Genomic DNA, 19,127 nt, shown 5'->3' with positions numbered 1-19,127 from the left:
GAAGACCTGATTAGAAGCAGCTTCACATCCACAGTTCTGCTACAGAGAATTGTCCATCTCAGCCTTGTCACTGTAGGAAGGGACACTGAACAGAAGCTAATGACTTCCGAGTAGAAAGGGAAAGAAAATGAGAGAGCAGCCATCCCATGGCAGCTCGTGGTGTTTTACTGTTTGTTTTCAGATTTGGCCCCCCAAAAGAAAGTTTTAGACTTACATGAAAGACCTCTTTCTGTCTTCAGACCAGCTGCAGACCCAATTCTGCCTCGTGGGAAAGTTGTGGCAACTTCCCCACTCAGGCCCTGGTTAAATCTACATTACCGTCCCATTGACACAATAGGGCCCCAATTTGAATAAATGCAGACAGGAGCGTCATCGCCCTGCAGGTTAATATCGTAAATGGTTGGGATCTGAGCGGGTAAGTAATCTGCTCATTTTTAACTGCTCACCCACCCAGTTGGGTTAAAATTGACCCCTTGGGCTTTACAGCCTAGAAACAAGGTGTCAGGGAGGTGATATTATAGAGGTAGATAAGATAATGAATGGTATGTTAAAGATTAATCCAGAATATGTCTTTAAATAAAGTCATGGGAGTAGGATAAGCAACACAGGTGCAAACTGGTAAAAGGTAACAGGACTGATATCAGGAGGTTCCTCTTCACACAGAAAGTGTTCAACACTTGGAATGGGCTTCCATCCAGTCCAGCAGAGGCAAACACTCTCAATCATTTAAGAAACAACTAGATGCATTGTAGGGTTGTCCTGGATGGACAAATTAAGATGGGCTGAATGGTCTCCTTCATCCATAAGTATCTTGCGATCAAAAAACCATAACAGGCAACTGTTTACATAGGAACAATGGTATTATTATAAAATAAAACCTAGCCCTGTGTGGTCTTCACCCATTGTCCACACACGTGCACTGGATAGAATTCAGGAGTGGGAGCCCATGGGTGCTCTGCCCAATTACAGCACCCTTATTATTGCCTCATCTAAGAACAGACAGCTCAGCTTAGATCGGGGATCAAACCCGAGACCTTCTGTTTAGTATGCTTCAGCTTACCAAATAAACCCAATGAGACATTAAGTGAGTTTGTATGTTTTCTGTGTGCGTGTGTGTGGCGGGTTTAAGCAAATGGTTGGTAGTAGCTCTAAAATATCACAAATAACTATATATATTTAAGTTAGAAATAAAGACAAAAACATGCTACAAATGCACAGCAAATTGATTGGCATCTGAATAAGTTCATATTTTAGGTTTGACACTTTCTCAGATAAGGTTGAATGAAGATTTCACACCCCAAACCTCAACTTATTTTCTGTGGCAGATGCTGAGCTACATGTTTTCAGCATTTCTGGGAGAGGGTGTTTCCAGTTTAAGTTAATCTACAGTCATTCGTGACTATTCCAGCCCGATTTGTAATTCAACCTTCATTATTGCTCCAACTCTGTACTTTGGTATTTTATTTTTTTTTTGCATTTTTACACCAAGTCGCAGACCTGAAACAGTGCCCCAGCTCTGTGATTCAGGGTCGCCACATGCTTTATTTTACATGCAGGAAGTTCTGGGAAATTCTTTCTCCATTTTCTAAGATGGCAGTGGGCACTATGGTGTGAATTTCAGGTGGGAGTATTGTTGGCAGTGGATGCAAAAAATATCTTCTCATGAGCACGGAATGAACCTCAGGCTCTGCATACTTGAAATTGCTGTTCCCATATTACCAACCGCTGCGATGTTTAACATTTTGCCCAAAACTATTTCAAAATTTGTAACTATTTGGAAAGAACATTGATGAAGAGCACATGTGAAACGTTAGACACCAGTCGAGCTCTTAAGGTAGTGGGGGAGCTGAACTAACCTGAGCTTCTTGCTGATAGCCCGAGCTTGGAAGTTTATAAAGGAGGTTGTTCTGATCTTCTAGAGAGTGCGGATGATGGTTCCGTTGTTCCTCCATTGTAGCATGCCACCATGAGGTTTTTTATTAATCCTGTGGAGATACCAGGTAGTTAAGTCTTTGCCAAACAGCGACTGCAACCCAAGTATTAATTTTCCAACCTGTGTTCTTCCCAACTCCACTCAATGCTAATTCAAAAGGCTGACCCTGCATTACACTTTAGATCAATGGATTCATTCATTTTAGACTTCTTCTACGTGACACTCACTAGATATCCATTTCAGAAGACATATTTTATATCAGCTATTTCACAATTACTTTCCATGCCAACAGAGTCACTGGGACAACAGTTCTCAGGCTAAGACAGAATTTCATTCATTATTAATTATTCATATATCACATTACCTGTGGTAATACTGCCCTTGAAACTATTCTTTCTTCAAAAGTGAGACAAGATAAAATTCCAAACAATCTGAATGCACTGCAGTTTCTTTTAAGAGGGGGAAGCTGTGAGGAATTAAAGCAGATTTACAATGAGAATCTGCATCTCTCAGTCACTCACTACAAGAATGTCATGATTCTATATGAAACAAAGTCATTTCTCAACTTCAGAATGAGCTCCACTTCCTGCTTTCGCAATGCTCCAAACGTTTCTACAAATCATTAGTGCAATGCTGTAAATGATCTATTAAATGATTACTCAGAAACTATTGCAAAACCTCCCTCCCACATGCATATAAGTGAGTCATTAGACCAGATTTTACAGGCTAATCGACCAGAATCTGTTCCTTTCTTTTTAACCCTTTTAACATATGGTGTGCTGCTATTCTCTACTCACATTCCAGAAGGGCTTCCCTCACTGAAAGAACTTATTATGAGACAGTCAGTAACTGTAAGCTCACCACAGCCTTTCCGTTTGAAGTGACCTATGGCAAAGTACACCATGTCATACTGGGCAGTGAGTCAGCTACAGGAACTGAAAGAAGTTCTGAACCATGAATTCTTTTTCTAGTATCTTAGTAAAACCCTCCTGACTTGATCCATTCATAGTGATATTTACTCATGCCGATAATCTTTGTACCCACTGGCACAGCAAGACATACTTATTTACTTTTTTTCCCCTTAACAAAGTACTTTGGTGAGTCTGTTGTTTGCCTTCGCTGGAAACACAGTTTGAAAGGATTACTGTGCCCTTGTGTTAAGCTTTATTTGTTTATTTTTGCTTCTGAGGGGAGGTACCTGTGAGTATAAAGCAAGCGACTGTTATTAGATCTGAATGTTTGTGAAGTGAAGTTGGATCACTGGCCACTTTGTGTCCCATCAATGTCCCATTGGCTGTTGACACCGTATTTGTTTGCCAAGGTCTTTAACCCTTTGAGTACTGCAGGGTTCTGTCAGTTTTCTTTAATTGCAGGGAAAATGATTGTTATAACATTTCCAATAACAACTTCATCCAGTAGAATACAAGAAATGTGCAAAACCAAAGAGCATTTTATAATGTTGCCCATGGCATTTCCCTCAGTCAGTTGGTGAATTTGAAGTTCTTTTATATACAAGGTATTGAAGGAGTTGGTAAAGGGACTTCAGAAACAAACTCCACAGTGCCACCGACTGGCCTGAGCCTACAACTATATTGTTATAGGCAACTGTTTACATATAGGATTTCCATTCTAAGTGTTTGCATAAGCAGTTTCAATGTTAAAAATTGATATAAAAGTGTGACCAAAAATCTTGACAACAGGAAGCTGGACAAAAAGTGTGTGTATACACAAGGATTTTAATAACCTATAGATGGAGTACTTAGCAAAATATAAAAACTGTAATCATGTTACTCCTTATTTTAAATTACATTGAGGAAATGGTACTGAGTTCTACAATGATACTCTGCGCATTTTAAATACAGTCTGCACAGCTGCAATATAGCACGGCTGCCAGTGGTAACTTATTGTCACCTCATGACAGTCTATGGGTAATGTGGCCTTTGACTGGCTGGTGCAGGTTTGAAATTCAAAAGCTTTGCCATTATTTTAAACCACCCTCAGCGGTCCTTCTTCTCAAGGTGTGACGCACCCTACCCTGGCTCAACCTGCCCCTGTTAGCTTTGGACTTGGCAAAGATTAAAAAAACCGTAGCCTGGAAATTACTGTTGGAGATTATTAAACTAGAAAGAGTGCAGAAAAGATTTACTAGGATGCTGCCGGGACTTGATGGTTTGACTTATAGGGAGAGGTTAGATAGACTGGGACTTTTTTCCCTGGAGAGTAGGAGGTTGAGGGGTGATCTTATACAAGTCTATAAAATAATGAGGGGCATAGATAAGGTAGATAGTCAAAATCTTTTCCCAAAGGTAGGGGAGTCTATAACGAGGGGACATAGATTTAAGGTGAGAGGGGAGAGATACAAAAGGGTCCAGAGGGGCAATTTTTTCACTCAAAGGGTGGTGAGTGTCTGGAACGAGCTGCCAGAGGCAGTAGTAGAGGCGGGTACAATTTTGTCTTTTAAAAAGCATTTGGACAGTTACATGGGTAAGATGGGTATAGAGGGATATGGGCCAAGTGCAGGCAATTGGGACTAGCTTAGTGGTATAAACTGGGCGACATGGACATGTTGGGCCGAAGGGCCTGTTTCCATGTTGTAAACTTGTATGATTCTATGATTCTATGAGATATCAGCGGATGGCTGCTTATCACGGATGTATGGTGTTCCTCTGGCCGCTACTTTAGTGGAGGTATTAACCTATTTAAAATAGACAAGCTAAGAACCGCTTAAGATAACAGATAGAGGAATGTCATACAAACCCATTAAGTACTTGTCCATTAATATCGACACTCTGTACTCTCACTAGGAATGGAATTGCAGTGAAGGCAACATCAGACAGGACTTCAGTGAAAAGTCCTTGGATTTTCTGAAATAATTTCATCAATCTCTTTTTTTTAAACCAAAATTCTATTGTTCTCTTATCGCCTACGTTTAAGTGAAGAAATTGAGTCAGCACGTGGTTCGACATGATTCCATTGCCACCGAGTATTGCTACATCACCTATTATGGTCATGCAGTTGCCTTCTAGCACTGTGGGTAATTATCAGGATGATGCTATTTCTGGCGGACTTGGGTTGTGCTGTACCAGGCCATGCTGAGATGTTCCCATATGGCTGGCAGGGTAACACTGAGCTTGTAAAAGTTACTTAATTTTTTTTTAGTAATTCACTGAAGGTTTCATTTCTAAATTGGCCTAAGTGCACAGTTGAAAGCTACTGATTCAATATTCTCCATCTGTACATTCTCGATGCCTGAGGCTGTGCTCTGGGGCAGCAGAGGACTCCTGCGGGTTTACCAGCTCCACTACCCTTCATGTATCACTGTATCAACAAGATGCACTTCGGGAGAGCTGGAGACAGTTAAGTGCAGTTTTAGCCAAGGCTCGGCACTAAATTTCCTCCAGCGCTTTTATATATTTTTTTTCTATTTAATTCGGCCATATAATAATAATCAAAATCGGAAATGAAACGTCTTTTCTTGTAATTTATTCCTGTAAATCCCATTTCTGTTGCGCAGTGAACAGTTGCTGCTTTTCCACCCCTCCCCCACTGCCTCGCTGAGAATTAATGTCTCGCACACACAGATTGCGATGCCAAGCACAGATATTAATTCAAAGGTAGCAGAGTAGCAAAAATCAGCAAAACCTGTTGAATAATGCATGTATTAACCTTTCGTATGTAATGAATGAAACATTGAATTTAACGTTTCTCACAAAGAGTTTTTAAAAATCTTTTTCTCCCCTTTCTCATCTCTAGGCCTACCCAGGCCACATGCGATACCCCAGCCTCCTCTCTGGCCCTCTGCAACTGCACCTGCGTAACCAATTGCTAGGATGTGCATTGGAGCACTTGGGAGTGGAGAATTTACTTTCATTACCCCTTCCTTCCCTGTAAGGAAGTGCCTGGCCTCAGCTCAGTGCCATTTCACAACAGCACAGCTCAGATCAGGGTTTCACGACATGGGGGATCGTAGACATGGCGATTCCATGGCACAGTTCTTTGGAGCTCCAACTCACAGCATCAGAAAAAATGATTATTTCAATGGATAAGATATAGGTGGATCATTTGTGTCATTTATCCTGCCTGAGTTAAAATCAGACTTTATTTTGTGACTGGCTCTGTGATGGGAAGTTCATTGAAGTGTCTGGGAGGGAAGAAATTGGATAGCGCAGGCCTGCTGGCATGAACTGGGTGGGGGGATGGAGGGGGGGCGCGTGGGAGAAACGATCCTTGCACCGGATCGGGTAGGCCCGAGGCCCAATCGAAAATTAGACCGGCGAGCTGCGGACACCTGCTGCCTGCAGCGGCCCTCATATAGGTCCCGGAAGTGGGGGCGGGGGTGGGGAGTGAGGCAATCAGGGGCGGCAATGGTTTTCGGGTCTGCTGTGGAAAAGGAAGAAGAACGCCTGCTCCTGACAGGTAAGTCGTTTTTTTTTAAACTTAGCTTTTTTGGTGACAGCCTCCAGTGGTTCCTTTAAGAACTGCTGGTTAGGCCACATGTAGACTTGGTTATCCCGAATGCAGCAGATCTGGTGAGAGGGTGTCCTAAAACAGGCTTATGGCCCACTATTTGCATGTGCCCCGGAGGCCTATATCGGAGCCTTTACCAATATGGTAGGCAGTGCATTTCCGGTGTGCAATGTGCACGCGCACTCCACCGCCATATTGGACACTTGGGCGCCGGTTTGACCTCGGTAAAATGGGAACGCGCCAACAAATCTCCAGGCCATAATACTTCTTTTCGATTTTAAAGATCACAACAAATAAAGAAAATGATTTCTTTTTGGGGGCAAAGTTTCTCACAGGTGTAAACAGAGCGAAACAAAATAAGGTTGGTCATTGGAATCTGTGTTTTCTTCCTGTTGTGACATAGACCTGGGTAACTCTTACAGTCTCCATCAGCCATGAAATAAAAGCAGGATAATTTTGGCTATCATCCAACATTTGCAGATAAATATTTAATTACATTGACAGACAGGTAAAAACACATTTCTTCAGTTTTAAGGAGTTAACTGTGAAACAGTTGCAGGACACTGGGCTCAAGTTCTATTTCGATACACTGCTTTGCCACCCATATCCACACATTCAAAGCATCATTTCACCTGCTTCATTCAACAACACAAAGAATAGTTTTGTGTCATTGAAGAAATATTTGGAGGCTCACTCATGGATTGGCTTGTGGAGAGGGAGTGCTGCACGTAGGCTCGTACATCAATCATTTTTAACTTATTGCAGCACTACCTACAGGTGTTATCAATGTGATAAGGTTTAGGTTAATGTCATACAATTAGAAAAGAATTGCCAAATCACAACATTGCTTCATATCAGAAATTACTTTAATTAACTCTCCTGTCAGAAACCCACATTTAAATCTGAATAAAAAGCCTCCTTGGACAGCACAGTCCTACACATGAGCGCACATTGCCCATACTACTGTAGTCCAGTCAGCTAAGCCTCACATCCGTTTCCTATCCTGTGAACAAAAGTCATTAGCAATTGAAATAATTCAGTAAAACATTCAACAAAATGGTCACAAGAAAAACAACAAAGGAAAACATGTACACAACTAACTCAAGGTTTGTAATGTCGTAAAAGCTTTTGCATAAAATCCAGGTCACTATGTGGCTGAACCCTAATTCTGATTGTCATCTTTGTCTAGCCTGCTTTTTTTCTTCATTTTTGAGAAACACTATTTCAAAGACAAACATATTGTCTTCTTCTGCATTTGATCCATCACCTAATAAGTGTGTGCCACTGAAGTAAGGCTCAACAGCTTGAGGCAACAACATGAATATAAAGTATAAATATTAATAAAAGCAACTTTGAACAGTATGCCCAAGGGTGGCTGGCAGTACATGACTGCAAAAAGTTACAATTAAAATTCACCCATCTCCAGTTACTGGCACCATGCCCATGCTTCTTAAAGCAGTAAATATTTATTCATACAGTCAAGAGCAGTCTGCTCTATCACAGATTATTTTACAACCAGACACAAACCTGAAGCAATTAACACAGCTCATGTCACCCAGCATAACAGTTTCAGTGGCACTTTTAAGGATAATTTAGACATCCAGTAATGTGCCAAGATTTTGACTGAAAACACTACATGTCACCCAACCAATTTGCAAAAACCATTGTAAATTACAAACCATTTAAATGTAATTATACAAAGAGTGCAAAAGGTCCTTAACTCACAAAGACCACAGGTGTCATGTTGTTCACACAAGTGAAAGACTATCAAGAAGGCACCATCAATATTGCAATGTTCTCTTCGTTCCATAATTAATAAAAAATGAATTCTGGAATTGATGCTATGAGTGGCCTCTTGTTTATCATTATTATGACTTCACTCCCAAACCACCCACCCCCCACCCCCCACCCCCCATTGTTTTTGCGATGCTTCCCTTCCTTTAGCCACAGTTATACAAACAATCATGGTCCATTAGCCTTATTCTGCTTTGACTTACATCAGGTTTGAGCCATTACAGAGACATGGTTACAAAATGACCAAGGTTGGGAACTAAATATTCCAGGGTACATGACATTTAGAAAAGACAGGCAGAATGGAAAAGGAGGGGGTGTAGCCCTAATAATAAAGGATGACATAGGCATAGTGGTGAGAAAGGATCTTGGCTAGGAAGATCAGGAAGTAGAATCAGTATGGGTGGAAATTAGAAATAACAAGGGGCAGAAAACACTGGTGGGAGTAGTTTATCGGCCCCCTAATAGTAGCAATACCATTGGACAGAGTGTTAATCATGAAATAATGGGAGCTTGTAACAAAGATAATGCAATCATCCTGGGGAACTTTAATCTGCATATAGACTGGGCAAATCAAATTGGCAAAGGTAGTTTGGAAGACGAGTTCATGGAATGTATTCGAGACGGTTTCCTAGAGCAATATGTCATGGAACCAACCAGGGAACAGGCTATTTTAGATCTTGTATTATGTAATGAGATAGGGTTAATTAGTAATATCACAGTAAAAGAACCTCTGGGGAAGAGTGATCATAAAATGATAGACTTTCACATTGAGTTTGAAAGTAACGTACTTGAGTCTTAAACTTAAATAAAGCCAATTACATAGGTATGAGGGGTGAGTCATCAAAGGTAGATTGGGAAATTAAATTGAATGGTTTGATAGTTGAAAAGCAATGGCAAACATTTAAAGAAATATTTCAATATTCTCAACAAGTGTACATTCCATTGAGAAATAAAAATTCCACAGGAAAAGTGATCCACCCATGGCCAACTAAAGAAGTTAAGGAGAGTATTAGATTGAAAGAGGAGGCCCATAATGTTGCCAAGAGTAATAAGCCTGGGGATTGGGAGAGTTTTAGAAACCAACAAAGGATGACCAAAAAATTGATAAAAAGGGAGAAAATTGAATATGAAAGTAAACTAACAAGAAATATAAAAACAGATTGCAAGGGCTTCTACAAATATGTAAAAAGGAAGAGAGTAGCAAAAGTAAACATTGGTCCCTTAGAGGCTGAGACAGGAGAAATTATAATGAATCAGGAAATGGCAGATGCGTTAAACAAATATTTTGTATCTGTCTTCACAGTAGCAGACACAAAAAGCATACCAAAAATAATGGGGAACCAAGGAGCAAATGAGAATGAGGAACTTAAAACAATTAGTATCACTAGAGAAAAAGTACTGGACAAACTAATGGGACGAAAAGCCGACAAATCCCCTGGACCTGATGGTCTACATCCTAAGGTTCCAAAAGAGGTGGTTGCGGAGATAGTGGATGCATTGGTTATGTTCTTCCAAAATTCTCTAGATTCTGGAACAGTCCCAGTGGACTGGAAGGTAGCAAATGTTACCCCGCTATTCAAGGAGGGAGGGAGGGAGAAAACAAGGAACTATAGGCCAGTTAGCCTGACACCGGTCTTCGGGAAAGTGCTGGAATCCATTATTAAGGAAGTGGTAACAGGGCAGAAAATCATAATATGATTAGGCAGAATCAACATGGTTTTATGAAAGGGAAACATGTTTGACAAATTTATTAGAGTTTTTTGAGGATGTAACTAACAGGGTAGATAAAGGAGAACCAGTGGATGTAGTATATTTGGATTTTCAAAAGGCATTCGATAAGGTGCCACATAAAAGGTTGTACAAGATAAGGGCTCATGGGGTTGGAGGTAACATATTAGCATGGATAGAGGATTGGTTAACGGACAGAAAACAGAGCGTAGGGATAAATGGGTCATTTTCAGGTTGGCAGGCTGTAACTAGTGGGGTGCTGCAAGGATCAGTGCTTGGGCCTCAGCTATCTATAATCTATATTAATGACTTAGATGAAGGGACCAAGTGTAATGTATCCAAGTTTGCTGATGATATAAAGCTAGGTAGGAAAGTAAGCTGTGAGGTGGACACAATAGGGTCAATTTTAGGATGGTCGAATGGGTGCGTTCGTGGTGGGGATTCCTAAAATTGGGGGATCCTGGAGCGGGTCCAGAGCCCACTCCAACCCGCCCACTTCCAGGTTCCCCAATGACGCGAATCGGTGCATGCGCAGCCCCCGCATGCGGGGCTCCCACCGGCAATTAAAGCCGGTGGGATGACAATTTATATAGTTAGGGAGGTACTTGAGGTCGTTGACAGACCTCATTGGGAAGAGATTTTAGCAGGGATGTGATTTTGGACTCTCCTCAGCATGTTTCCCATGCTGTAGGAAATATTCCCTGTTGTTGCAGACGTGTTTCAGTCAGCAGCCATTGGGAGATGCAGAGGATTCCTTGACAGTTGGGGGGAATACCTCATTCATTGCAGCAGGGCACTCTATCACCTCAGACAAAGTTTTGTCTGCCACACCCGTTGTCTCCACACTCAAAATTATTACATCATACCCTAAACTCTACTGTCCAAACACATTTACCTACTTTGCGGACCCCCTCACACTCCCACCATCGGGATTGGGAAGGGGGGGAGGGTTCCATAGCTGCATTCATCACTCCATTGGAGGACGAGCAACATCACCAGCCTCGCCAGGCACGCCTCCACCTCCACCACGTGGAGCTACACAACACAGTGCTGCGCAACAGGTACCTGCACAAAGTAGTCGTGCAACTACACATACACCCACTGTAGGGTGACCCAATGGGTGGCATCAAGGGTGTTCATGGAGAACCTCATGAAAGGGCCTTATTGCACAAGCCAGTCAAGAATGGCCTAGATGTGGCAGTAGTGCTGACAATATAATATGTAATGTGAGTTGATCAGAAATCAAATATAAGTAAAAGTCATGACAAACCCTCAAACACCCTTGCGCATCCCCTTCATGCTCACGACACGTTTGCCTCACGCTTCCTACTGCACATACGTGATGCATGCCCTGTGGCTGCAGCACAGGTAGTGGCAGGTTGGGTGAGGCTGACCGTGAAAAAGATGCATGAAAGGGTGAGTATGAGACAGAGCCATGAGATTGTATGAGGATTGGGTTGAGCGGTAGTGGTGGGATGAGTACTGGGGAGGTGAGGAAGTGCAGGTAAGATGAGGATGAGGGGTCAGTGGGTGTGAGGAGTGATGTGATAGAGTAGTGTTGGCAGTGCAGAAGGAGATGTGGGGTGGGGGCGGTGATGTGGCAGACGGAGTTGTAGGGGAATGAGTAAGAGTACTGTATGCAGGTGCGTGAAATGTTGGTTGTGCTGGTGACCTCCTCTGCCACCTCGAGCCAGGCCTTCATAGTGGCAGAGGCAGGCCACTTCCTCCCATCCACCGAGTGGAAGATCTCCCTCCTCCTCCTCCTCCTCCTCCTCACCCCATCCAGTAAGACCTGGAGTGAGGCATCATTAAACCTGGGAGCAGCCTTCCCCCTCTGCTGCTCCATACTATAATTTTGCCTATTTTCTGCAGCGTCAGTGGAGGACTGCCCCTTTAAATAGGGCTCCTCCAGCTGACAGCCTATGATGCGGGTGCGCAGTCCGCCCGCTGCGCAGCTTTCCAGCGCGAAACCCGGAAGCCAAGGTAAGTGGCTTCAATTTACTTACGATCGCGCGCCCAGTCGACCCCCCCTACTGCCAACCCGCCTCCCTCCTAATATCAGGCGCAAAGAGTCTGTAAAGGGATATAGACAGGTTAAGTGAGTGGGCAAGAAGGTGGCAGATGGAGTATAATGAGAGGAAATGTGAGGTTATTCACTTTGGTAGGAAGAATAGAGAAACAGAATATTTTTTAAATGGTGAGAAACTATTAAATGTTGGTGTTCAGAAAGACTTGGGTGTCCTCGTACAAGAAACACAAAAAGTTAGTATGCAGGTACAGCAAGCAATTAGGAAGGCAAATGGCATGTTGGCCTTTAATGCAAGGGGGTTGGAGTACAAGAGTAAGGAAGTCTTACTACAATTGTACAGGGCTTTAGTGAGACCTCACCTGAAGTACTGCGTACAGATTTGGTCTCTTTATCAAAGGAAAGGATATACTTGCCTTGGAGGCGGTGCAACGAAGGTTCCCTGGATTAATTTCTGGGATGAGAGGGTTGTCCTATGAAGGGAGGTTGAGTAGAATAGGCCTATACTCTCTGGAGTTTAGAAAAATGAGAGGTGATCTCATTGAAACATATACAATTATGAGGGGGCTTGACAGGGTAGATGCTGAGAGATTGTTTCCCCTGGCTAGAGAGTCTAGAACTAGGGGGCATAGTCGCAGGATAAGGGGGCAGCCATTCAAGGCTGAGATGAGGAGGAATTTCTTCATTAAGAGGGCTGTGAATCTTTGGAATTCTCTACCCCAGAGGGCTGTGGATGCTGAGTCATTGAATATATTCAAGGCTGAGATGGATAGATTTTTGGACTCTAGGGGAATCAAGGGATATGGGGATCGGGCGGGAAAGTGGAGTTGAGGTCGAAGATCAGCCATGATCTGATTGAATGGCGGAGCAGGCTCGAGGGGCCTTAAGGCTTACTCCTGCTCCTACTTCTTATGTTCTTATGTTCTGTTCAAAGGCATAACTAACTAACAGTATGATAAACCACAATGGAAATGTATGGTGCATTTTCAGATGTATTAGATCACTGCCCTTTTACCCGGGTAAACTGCATTCAAATCCAAACCAGAGGGGACAATGTTCCCCACAGTCTCTGCCTCTAATGGAGACGGGGTGAAGAATTGCTTGTTACTATGTGAAGTAACATCGCAAATGCATTCAAAAATCATGCTTATGATACCCCTGGGCAGTCTCTATCTGAGCTCCCAGTTGGCATGAGGTCATGCCACAAAACTGCCTTCAAATTTAGCAGCACGTACTATTCATTTGTCAATTGTATTCAAAAAATGGAAGAGTCCACGAAATTAAATCCCCCTGGAGTGCAGAGTATAGTATTCTGCTAAAGGGTGAGATGAAATTGTTGGGATAATATGGTGGGAGCAGTGTTTGTATCTGACCTAAGGGTATTATTTGGTATTGCTTGATGTGGAACGGAAAATTGTTCTATCTTCCAGCATGGTCATCCCTCACCTTACTAAACACATCACACACATCAGGTCATATTATCCTTATTTTCAGCATAGTCATTTAAGACAGTACACAAAAGAATATCTATGGAGGCTAGGCAGTGGAACACTTGTTTTATTCCATGAATGGAAAAGTCCATAGGGGAAAAAATTTTCACGAGGGAAATAAAAATGGAATTGCACAGCAACCTGCTGATCACGTATTCTATTTATATCATGAAGTAAACAAAATAATTAAAACATGCTCCTTTCATTTTAGTACGGAGACATTTTAATGTTCATCACAGTCACAGGGTTTAGCTCCCATCAGAGGTGTTTGGTGACATTTTTGAAAATCCCCTAAATGGACCAGAGGCTGTTCGCTGGTCATAGAGTTGTTTAATTTTTTTTGCTCAGCTCCCCCAAGGGTCAGTGAGTAAATGCATTTACTGGTATGGTACCGAATCATACAGACTGAGAAGGTCCAAGTTTGATCTCTAGGCAGTGCTGCTATTAGCCAGGACAACAAGTTGGCGGAGCACTACAATTGGCCTTTGTGTCCTGGGCAAGTGGGGGGGTGGGGGGCAGTAATCAGCCTATGCTCTTGATCAGTATCTAATGACTATTTCTGGAAAGTACATGCTTGAAACCACAAGTTAAGAGCACAGAAAAAGACCATTCAGTCCATCATGTCTGTGCTGGCTCTTCGCTGGAGCAAATCGAAACTAATTCCACTGCCCTCTTCTCTCCCCATCACCTTGTGGTGACCTCTGCTTCATACATTTATCTAATTTTCCCTTAAAATTAAGGGAAAATGCATTTCCTACATTATAACAGTGACTACACTTCAAAAGTACCTAATTGGCTGTAAAGCGCCTTGGTCATAAGGTCATGAAAGGCGTTGTATGAATGTAAGTTCTTTCTTCAAAAGATGCAATGGTCATTGCTTCAACCACTCCCCGAGGCCTATTTTGACTTTTGGGTGGACGACCAACGAAGTGACCCCCGTGATTTTGAGGCTCCGGCCTCGTTTACGTTTGGCAGGCAAGCTTCAGGGGGCCAAACAGGCCTCCCGAAGCAGCTCGCCAGATTCAGCGGACGAAAACAGGCCCGAGCTGCCGCCAGCAAGGCACTGCGCAGGCTCCGATCAGTCACTACCTGAAATGGCAATCAAGGCCCTATTTCCATAATAGGACCCTGATTTCCTATTTAAAAGGTGCCTATCGCCTGAAACAAGCAGGTGCTTCGGACACCCAGAGATAGGCCCCTTTTAAAATGGCGCCGGCCGCATCGCCTGCGCTAATGGGGCAGTAAGGCCACCGACCCGATCTTGAGACCGTTATCGCCCCATTAACACCAGGTGAAGGGAGTGAAAATCGACCCCAGTGCCAAAACGCCCCATGCTACAACACTATGAGTAAAGGTTAGGGATAATGGGGATTAGTTGTGATGCCTCACTCAGTAAAATCTCATCACATTTACTGACCAGGTTCATACACAATGACTGGTCAGTTGACTGAGGTACCAGGGAGTAACTAACCAGTGGAATCATAACCTGGCAAACAGAAGTGGAGAGGAAATAACTAAAAAAATAAGAAAACCTCTGTAACTGAACAGTTATTGAAAAAAATGTAAATTATTCATTTTTCAATATGGCGGCCAAAATGCTGCCTAAGTTTTGTAGGGGGGGGGGTGTCATAATTTCAATAATGACTGGTACATTTCTAATAACGAATTTTACAAAAGCAGAATGACAAAAGTGCTGAGAATTATATGTTTCATACATATTAATCTGCAAATAAAGGTAAAAATTGTAATTATAAAATAGTGCTGATTTCCTGCCACAGGTGTTAACTGCAGTAACTGTTTGGAGTTAATTATTGGTTATCGTAACAAAGGCAAACACTCACGGTGCTATTAGTGTTAGTTTTAACAGTTATTAGGCTAAGAACAGGAGCTTCAGCCCCTTCCAAATCCACGGCTGACATGGAATATGGCCTCAAGAGTTGAGATTGTAAGAGGAGTCTTACTTGCTCCACCTCCTCAAATCCTGAATTTCTACTGTAGCTCAAAGCTCTCATTCATAATCAAAGGAAGGAGGAAGCCTCCGAAAGCTTGTGAATTTAAAATAAAATTGCTGGACTATAACTTGGTGTTGTAAAATTGTTTACAATTGTCAACCCCAGTCCATCACCGGCATCTCCACATCATCATCAAAGAAGAGATAAGGGTGCAATTGTCATTATTATGACTCAGGAATTACTCAACCATGTCAGACAACAAAGTACAAGGCCAGGCCTGAGGTGTTGGCTTATAGTTTGTATAATGCATTTAAAGCCCAGCCTCTCTACCCCCACAGATGTGGCAAAGGATATAATACAGGACAGGTTTTTGTATATATTGAATTTGAATGCATGCCATTGTCATACATCTTTGGAAATAAAGACAATTGTTTTGTTGTTTTATTTTTTAATCTGATTTCTTTTTAAGTGAGTTGCATTAATCATCTATTTGAACATTTTTAATTTAATGATTTAATTTAATGGACATTTAGAAGAATAGGAACATAGGATCATAGGAACAGGAGTAGGCCATTCAGCCCCTCGTGCCTGCTCCACCATTTGATAAGATCATGGCTGATCTGTGATCTAACTCCATATACCCACCTTTGGCCCATATCCCTTAATATCTTTGATTGCCAAAAAGCTATCTCTCTCAGATTTAAATTTAGCAATTGAGCTGGTATCAATTGCCGTTTGCGGAAGAGAGTTCCAAACTTCTACCACCCTTTGTGTGTAGAAATGTTTTCTAATCTCACTCCTGAAAGGTTTGGCTAAGAATGAATGAGGAAAACCGGTATGGATATTTTATTGTTAAAATTCAGTTTATCTAGATGAGTAAAACATATCAGCCTAGATATTCCATGTTTTACCTCTTGATTTTCCGGCACAGTGGGATATCGGGATGAATCCCGCCACTCCGGATATGCGCTGGGTTTGCATCCTGGCGCATTTTCCTGTGGGGAATTCTTGTGGGAGTGGAGACATTCCCCTGTAACAGGGGAACGCTTCATTTCTATATTCATGAAGGGGCATGTTGAGTCTGCATGCCAATTTCCACAGTTCTGGTGTGTAGGATGCCTGATGTAAAGTATGCCCAATTAAAATGGGTGAACTGGATGGCTAGGCAGTGACGAAAAGGCATTGAAGCATTTAGAGGGCTAGAGCAGGTACTTTTGTTACACTTTTAAAAAGCTTATTTGTGCAACAATTTTCTTCATCTTTTGGGGGGTTTTCCCCCACTCATGCGTGAGGCTTTGGAATTTAAAAAGTTAGAATTGCCTTTGGGGACTAAGAATGTCTGTACAACCCAGATATCAGAAAACAACCCATAATGGGCGTATTGACAATTAGAGTCCATGTAAGGCTTTCAGTGGGATGATTGCATGTAAGAGAGTTAAGGAAGGAAGATTTCCGGGTGAAGTCTGATGGTAAGCAATTAACAAAGAATGAAGGGAAGTGACTAAGAGTCTGATATGCTTTATACAGACCATTCTTTGAAGGTGTTGCTGACTTCTCTTATCTTGCCTGCCCTGGTAAGGTCATTAAATTTGTTTTGAACCCGAGTTGCCTTGCGTGGCATGACACTGTTGGCTCTTATTGCTCTGGTCACCTTCTGTGGTTGCTCCAGTGTTGCTCTCCTTTGGGATCTGTGTCTCTGAGACCCAAATACTGCAGGCTTCATCTGCCTAAACTCATGAAGGATGCCCATTGCTTCCATACCAAACTAGGGGTTTGGGGCTCTTAGCCCACCTGCAGACCGTTCAAATATACTTGAGGTGAGTAAATACAAGTTTAAAAGATGGGAAACAGATTTGTCTAAAAAGCTGTTCCCTATTAATTCTTTCATTCAGAAACAAAATAATAAATTCAAAATTTACTTCTAAATACTGCTTTGTGTTATCAAAGATGACCCTTTATTTCTGAGCAAACAGATCCAATCTCCAGACCAATTACTAATGCTGCCGGTGTGGCCCCTTTAAACTGCTGCAGCCCTTTAAATCCTGCAATAGTGTGCAATTTATTGCCCCACTGCCCAAATGGTGAGCTCACAATTAGAGACGGTATTACCACCGATAGCTCACCTCCAGTATGGAAATTAAGGTGACCCCAGAAAATGCGACAGGGTGAGTCCACTTTACTTCCAGCAGGCGTGAATGATGTCTGTCATTAATCTACTTGGGTTTTTGCCTGAGTGGAAAATTCTGCTCATCGCCTCACTCTGTTTTCATCAGAATGATCCTGGAAGCTTTCACAGGAAGGGTAAACCTTTGCATTAGACTGTGTTACTACTCTTACTGTTTGCTGCCTGATGCGATCCAGTTTGGGATCTGTTTGACAGTCTTTGAGTGATATGTGTGATGCAGACTGAAATACTCAGCTCTTTCTCCCAGGCGTGTTGGAGTTTTGTTAGTGCAATAAAAAGTGAAGAAAATCTGGGAAGTATTTTATTCAGATCATTTTTCTTATTCATGTTATTTAAAAATTTATTGCTGCAGCATAGTTATTGATGATCTGCTTCTTAATTAGCCTGCGTACACCAGGAGTTCTGGTTGGCTGACTCTGAATATATTAAACTGACCCAAAGTTCATGAGAAGATCATTAAAAAGGGGTTCTTTAGCTTTAACAAAAAGTCAGCAAAATTATAAAACAAACGATCTGCAACACAGCAAACAAAGTAGTAATCAAGATCACAACAAGCAGAATTTCACAGCAAGACTGCTTTTGTTAATATTTGTTCTTACATATATGTATATCCACAGTGAGCAGAGTTTAGCCCTCCTGCTTAATGATGTCACTTGCTCTCTTGCCAGTCATCTTATTTTGTTAGCAATGAACATTTCAGTATTTGTTCTGCTGAATTTAAAGGACAGAGCTGATTAAAGCACAAGGTAGAGTTGAGCATTAGGGTAATTCAAGACCCCCAGTTTCAGCATCAAATATTATAGAATTACAGAATCATACAATTGCACACCACTGTATGAGGCCATTCTGTCCATCATGCCTGTGCCAGCTCTCTGAAAGAGCTATCCACTTAGTTCTGTTCCCCTTCATTTTCTCTGTATCCTTTTCTTTTGTTTTTGTCTTTTTCAAATATTATCCACATCCCTGTTAACAGCTATTATGGATTTGGCTTCCACCACTGATTCTGGTGGGACATTCCATGTCCTGACAACCCACTATGTAAATATCTGTCCTAACCTACCTTTTATTCTTTTAGTAATGATCTTAAATTTATGCCCTCTAGTTACAGATTCACCAACCTATGCAAATAGTTATTTTCCCAATTTGCCTTATCAAAACATTTCATAATTCTGAACACCTCTATCAGATCTCCTCTTAACCTTCTCTAATCTAATGAAAAAAGCCTCGGTATCTCTAGTGTCTCCTCTTAACTAAAGCCTCTCATCCCTGAATCTCTTCTGCACCCTTTCAATGGCCTTGACATCCTTCCTAAAATAAGACATCCAAAACTGGACACAATATCACAACCACTGCAGTTTTTCCTTTTTATCTGACAATATTTGAACTGTAGCCCAACCATTTCGATAGATTTAGCACTGCCTCTTTGCTTTTGTACTCTGTACTTCTATTCAAAATACCTAGGATCCCATATGCCTCTTTCTTCAGCTTTATTAACTTGACTTCCTACTTTTAAAGATTTGTGTACCTGAATCTCTAAATCTCTCTGCTCCTC

General features: G+C 41.9%; 1 protein-coding gene across 7 annotated transcripts in view; it reads right to left on the bottom strand.

Annotated features, from left to right (window-relative positions):
- LOC137300552 (serine/threonine-protein kinase Nek6-like) overlaps window positions 1–19,127 on the bottom strand; it is a 175,376-nt gene that overhangs the window by 136,488 nt on the left and 19,761 nt on the right. For 5 of the 7 annotated variants that reach the window (XM_067969692.1, XM_067969695.1, XM_067969696.1 and 2 more), the window contains one exon: window positions 1,857–1,985. In XM_067969692.1, the coding sequence (XP_067825793.1) occupies window positions 1,857–1,952 (96 nt within the window). In that variant the 5' untranslated portion in view covers window positions 1,953–1,985. Of the gene's footprint in view, window positions 1–1,856; window positions 1,986–2,297; window positions 2,481–19,127 lie in introns of those variants that run through there. The other 2 variants (XM_067969694.1, XM_067969693.1) reach the window with 2 other exon arrangements.

The sequence above is a fragment of the Heptranchias perlo genome, chromosome 31 (assembly GCF_035084215.1).
Source record: "Heptranchias perlo isolate sHepPer1 chromosome 31, sHepPer1.hap1, whole genome shotgun sequence".
Taxonomy (NCBI): Eukaryota; Metazoa; Chordata; class Chondrichthyes; order Hexanchiformes; family Hexanchidae; genus Heptranchias; species Heptranchias perlo.
The sequence above is the reverse complement of the archived record's forward strand: the minus strand, read 5'-3'. Positions and strand labels throughout refer to the sequence as shown.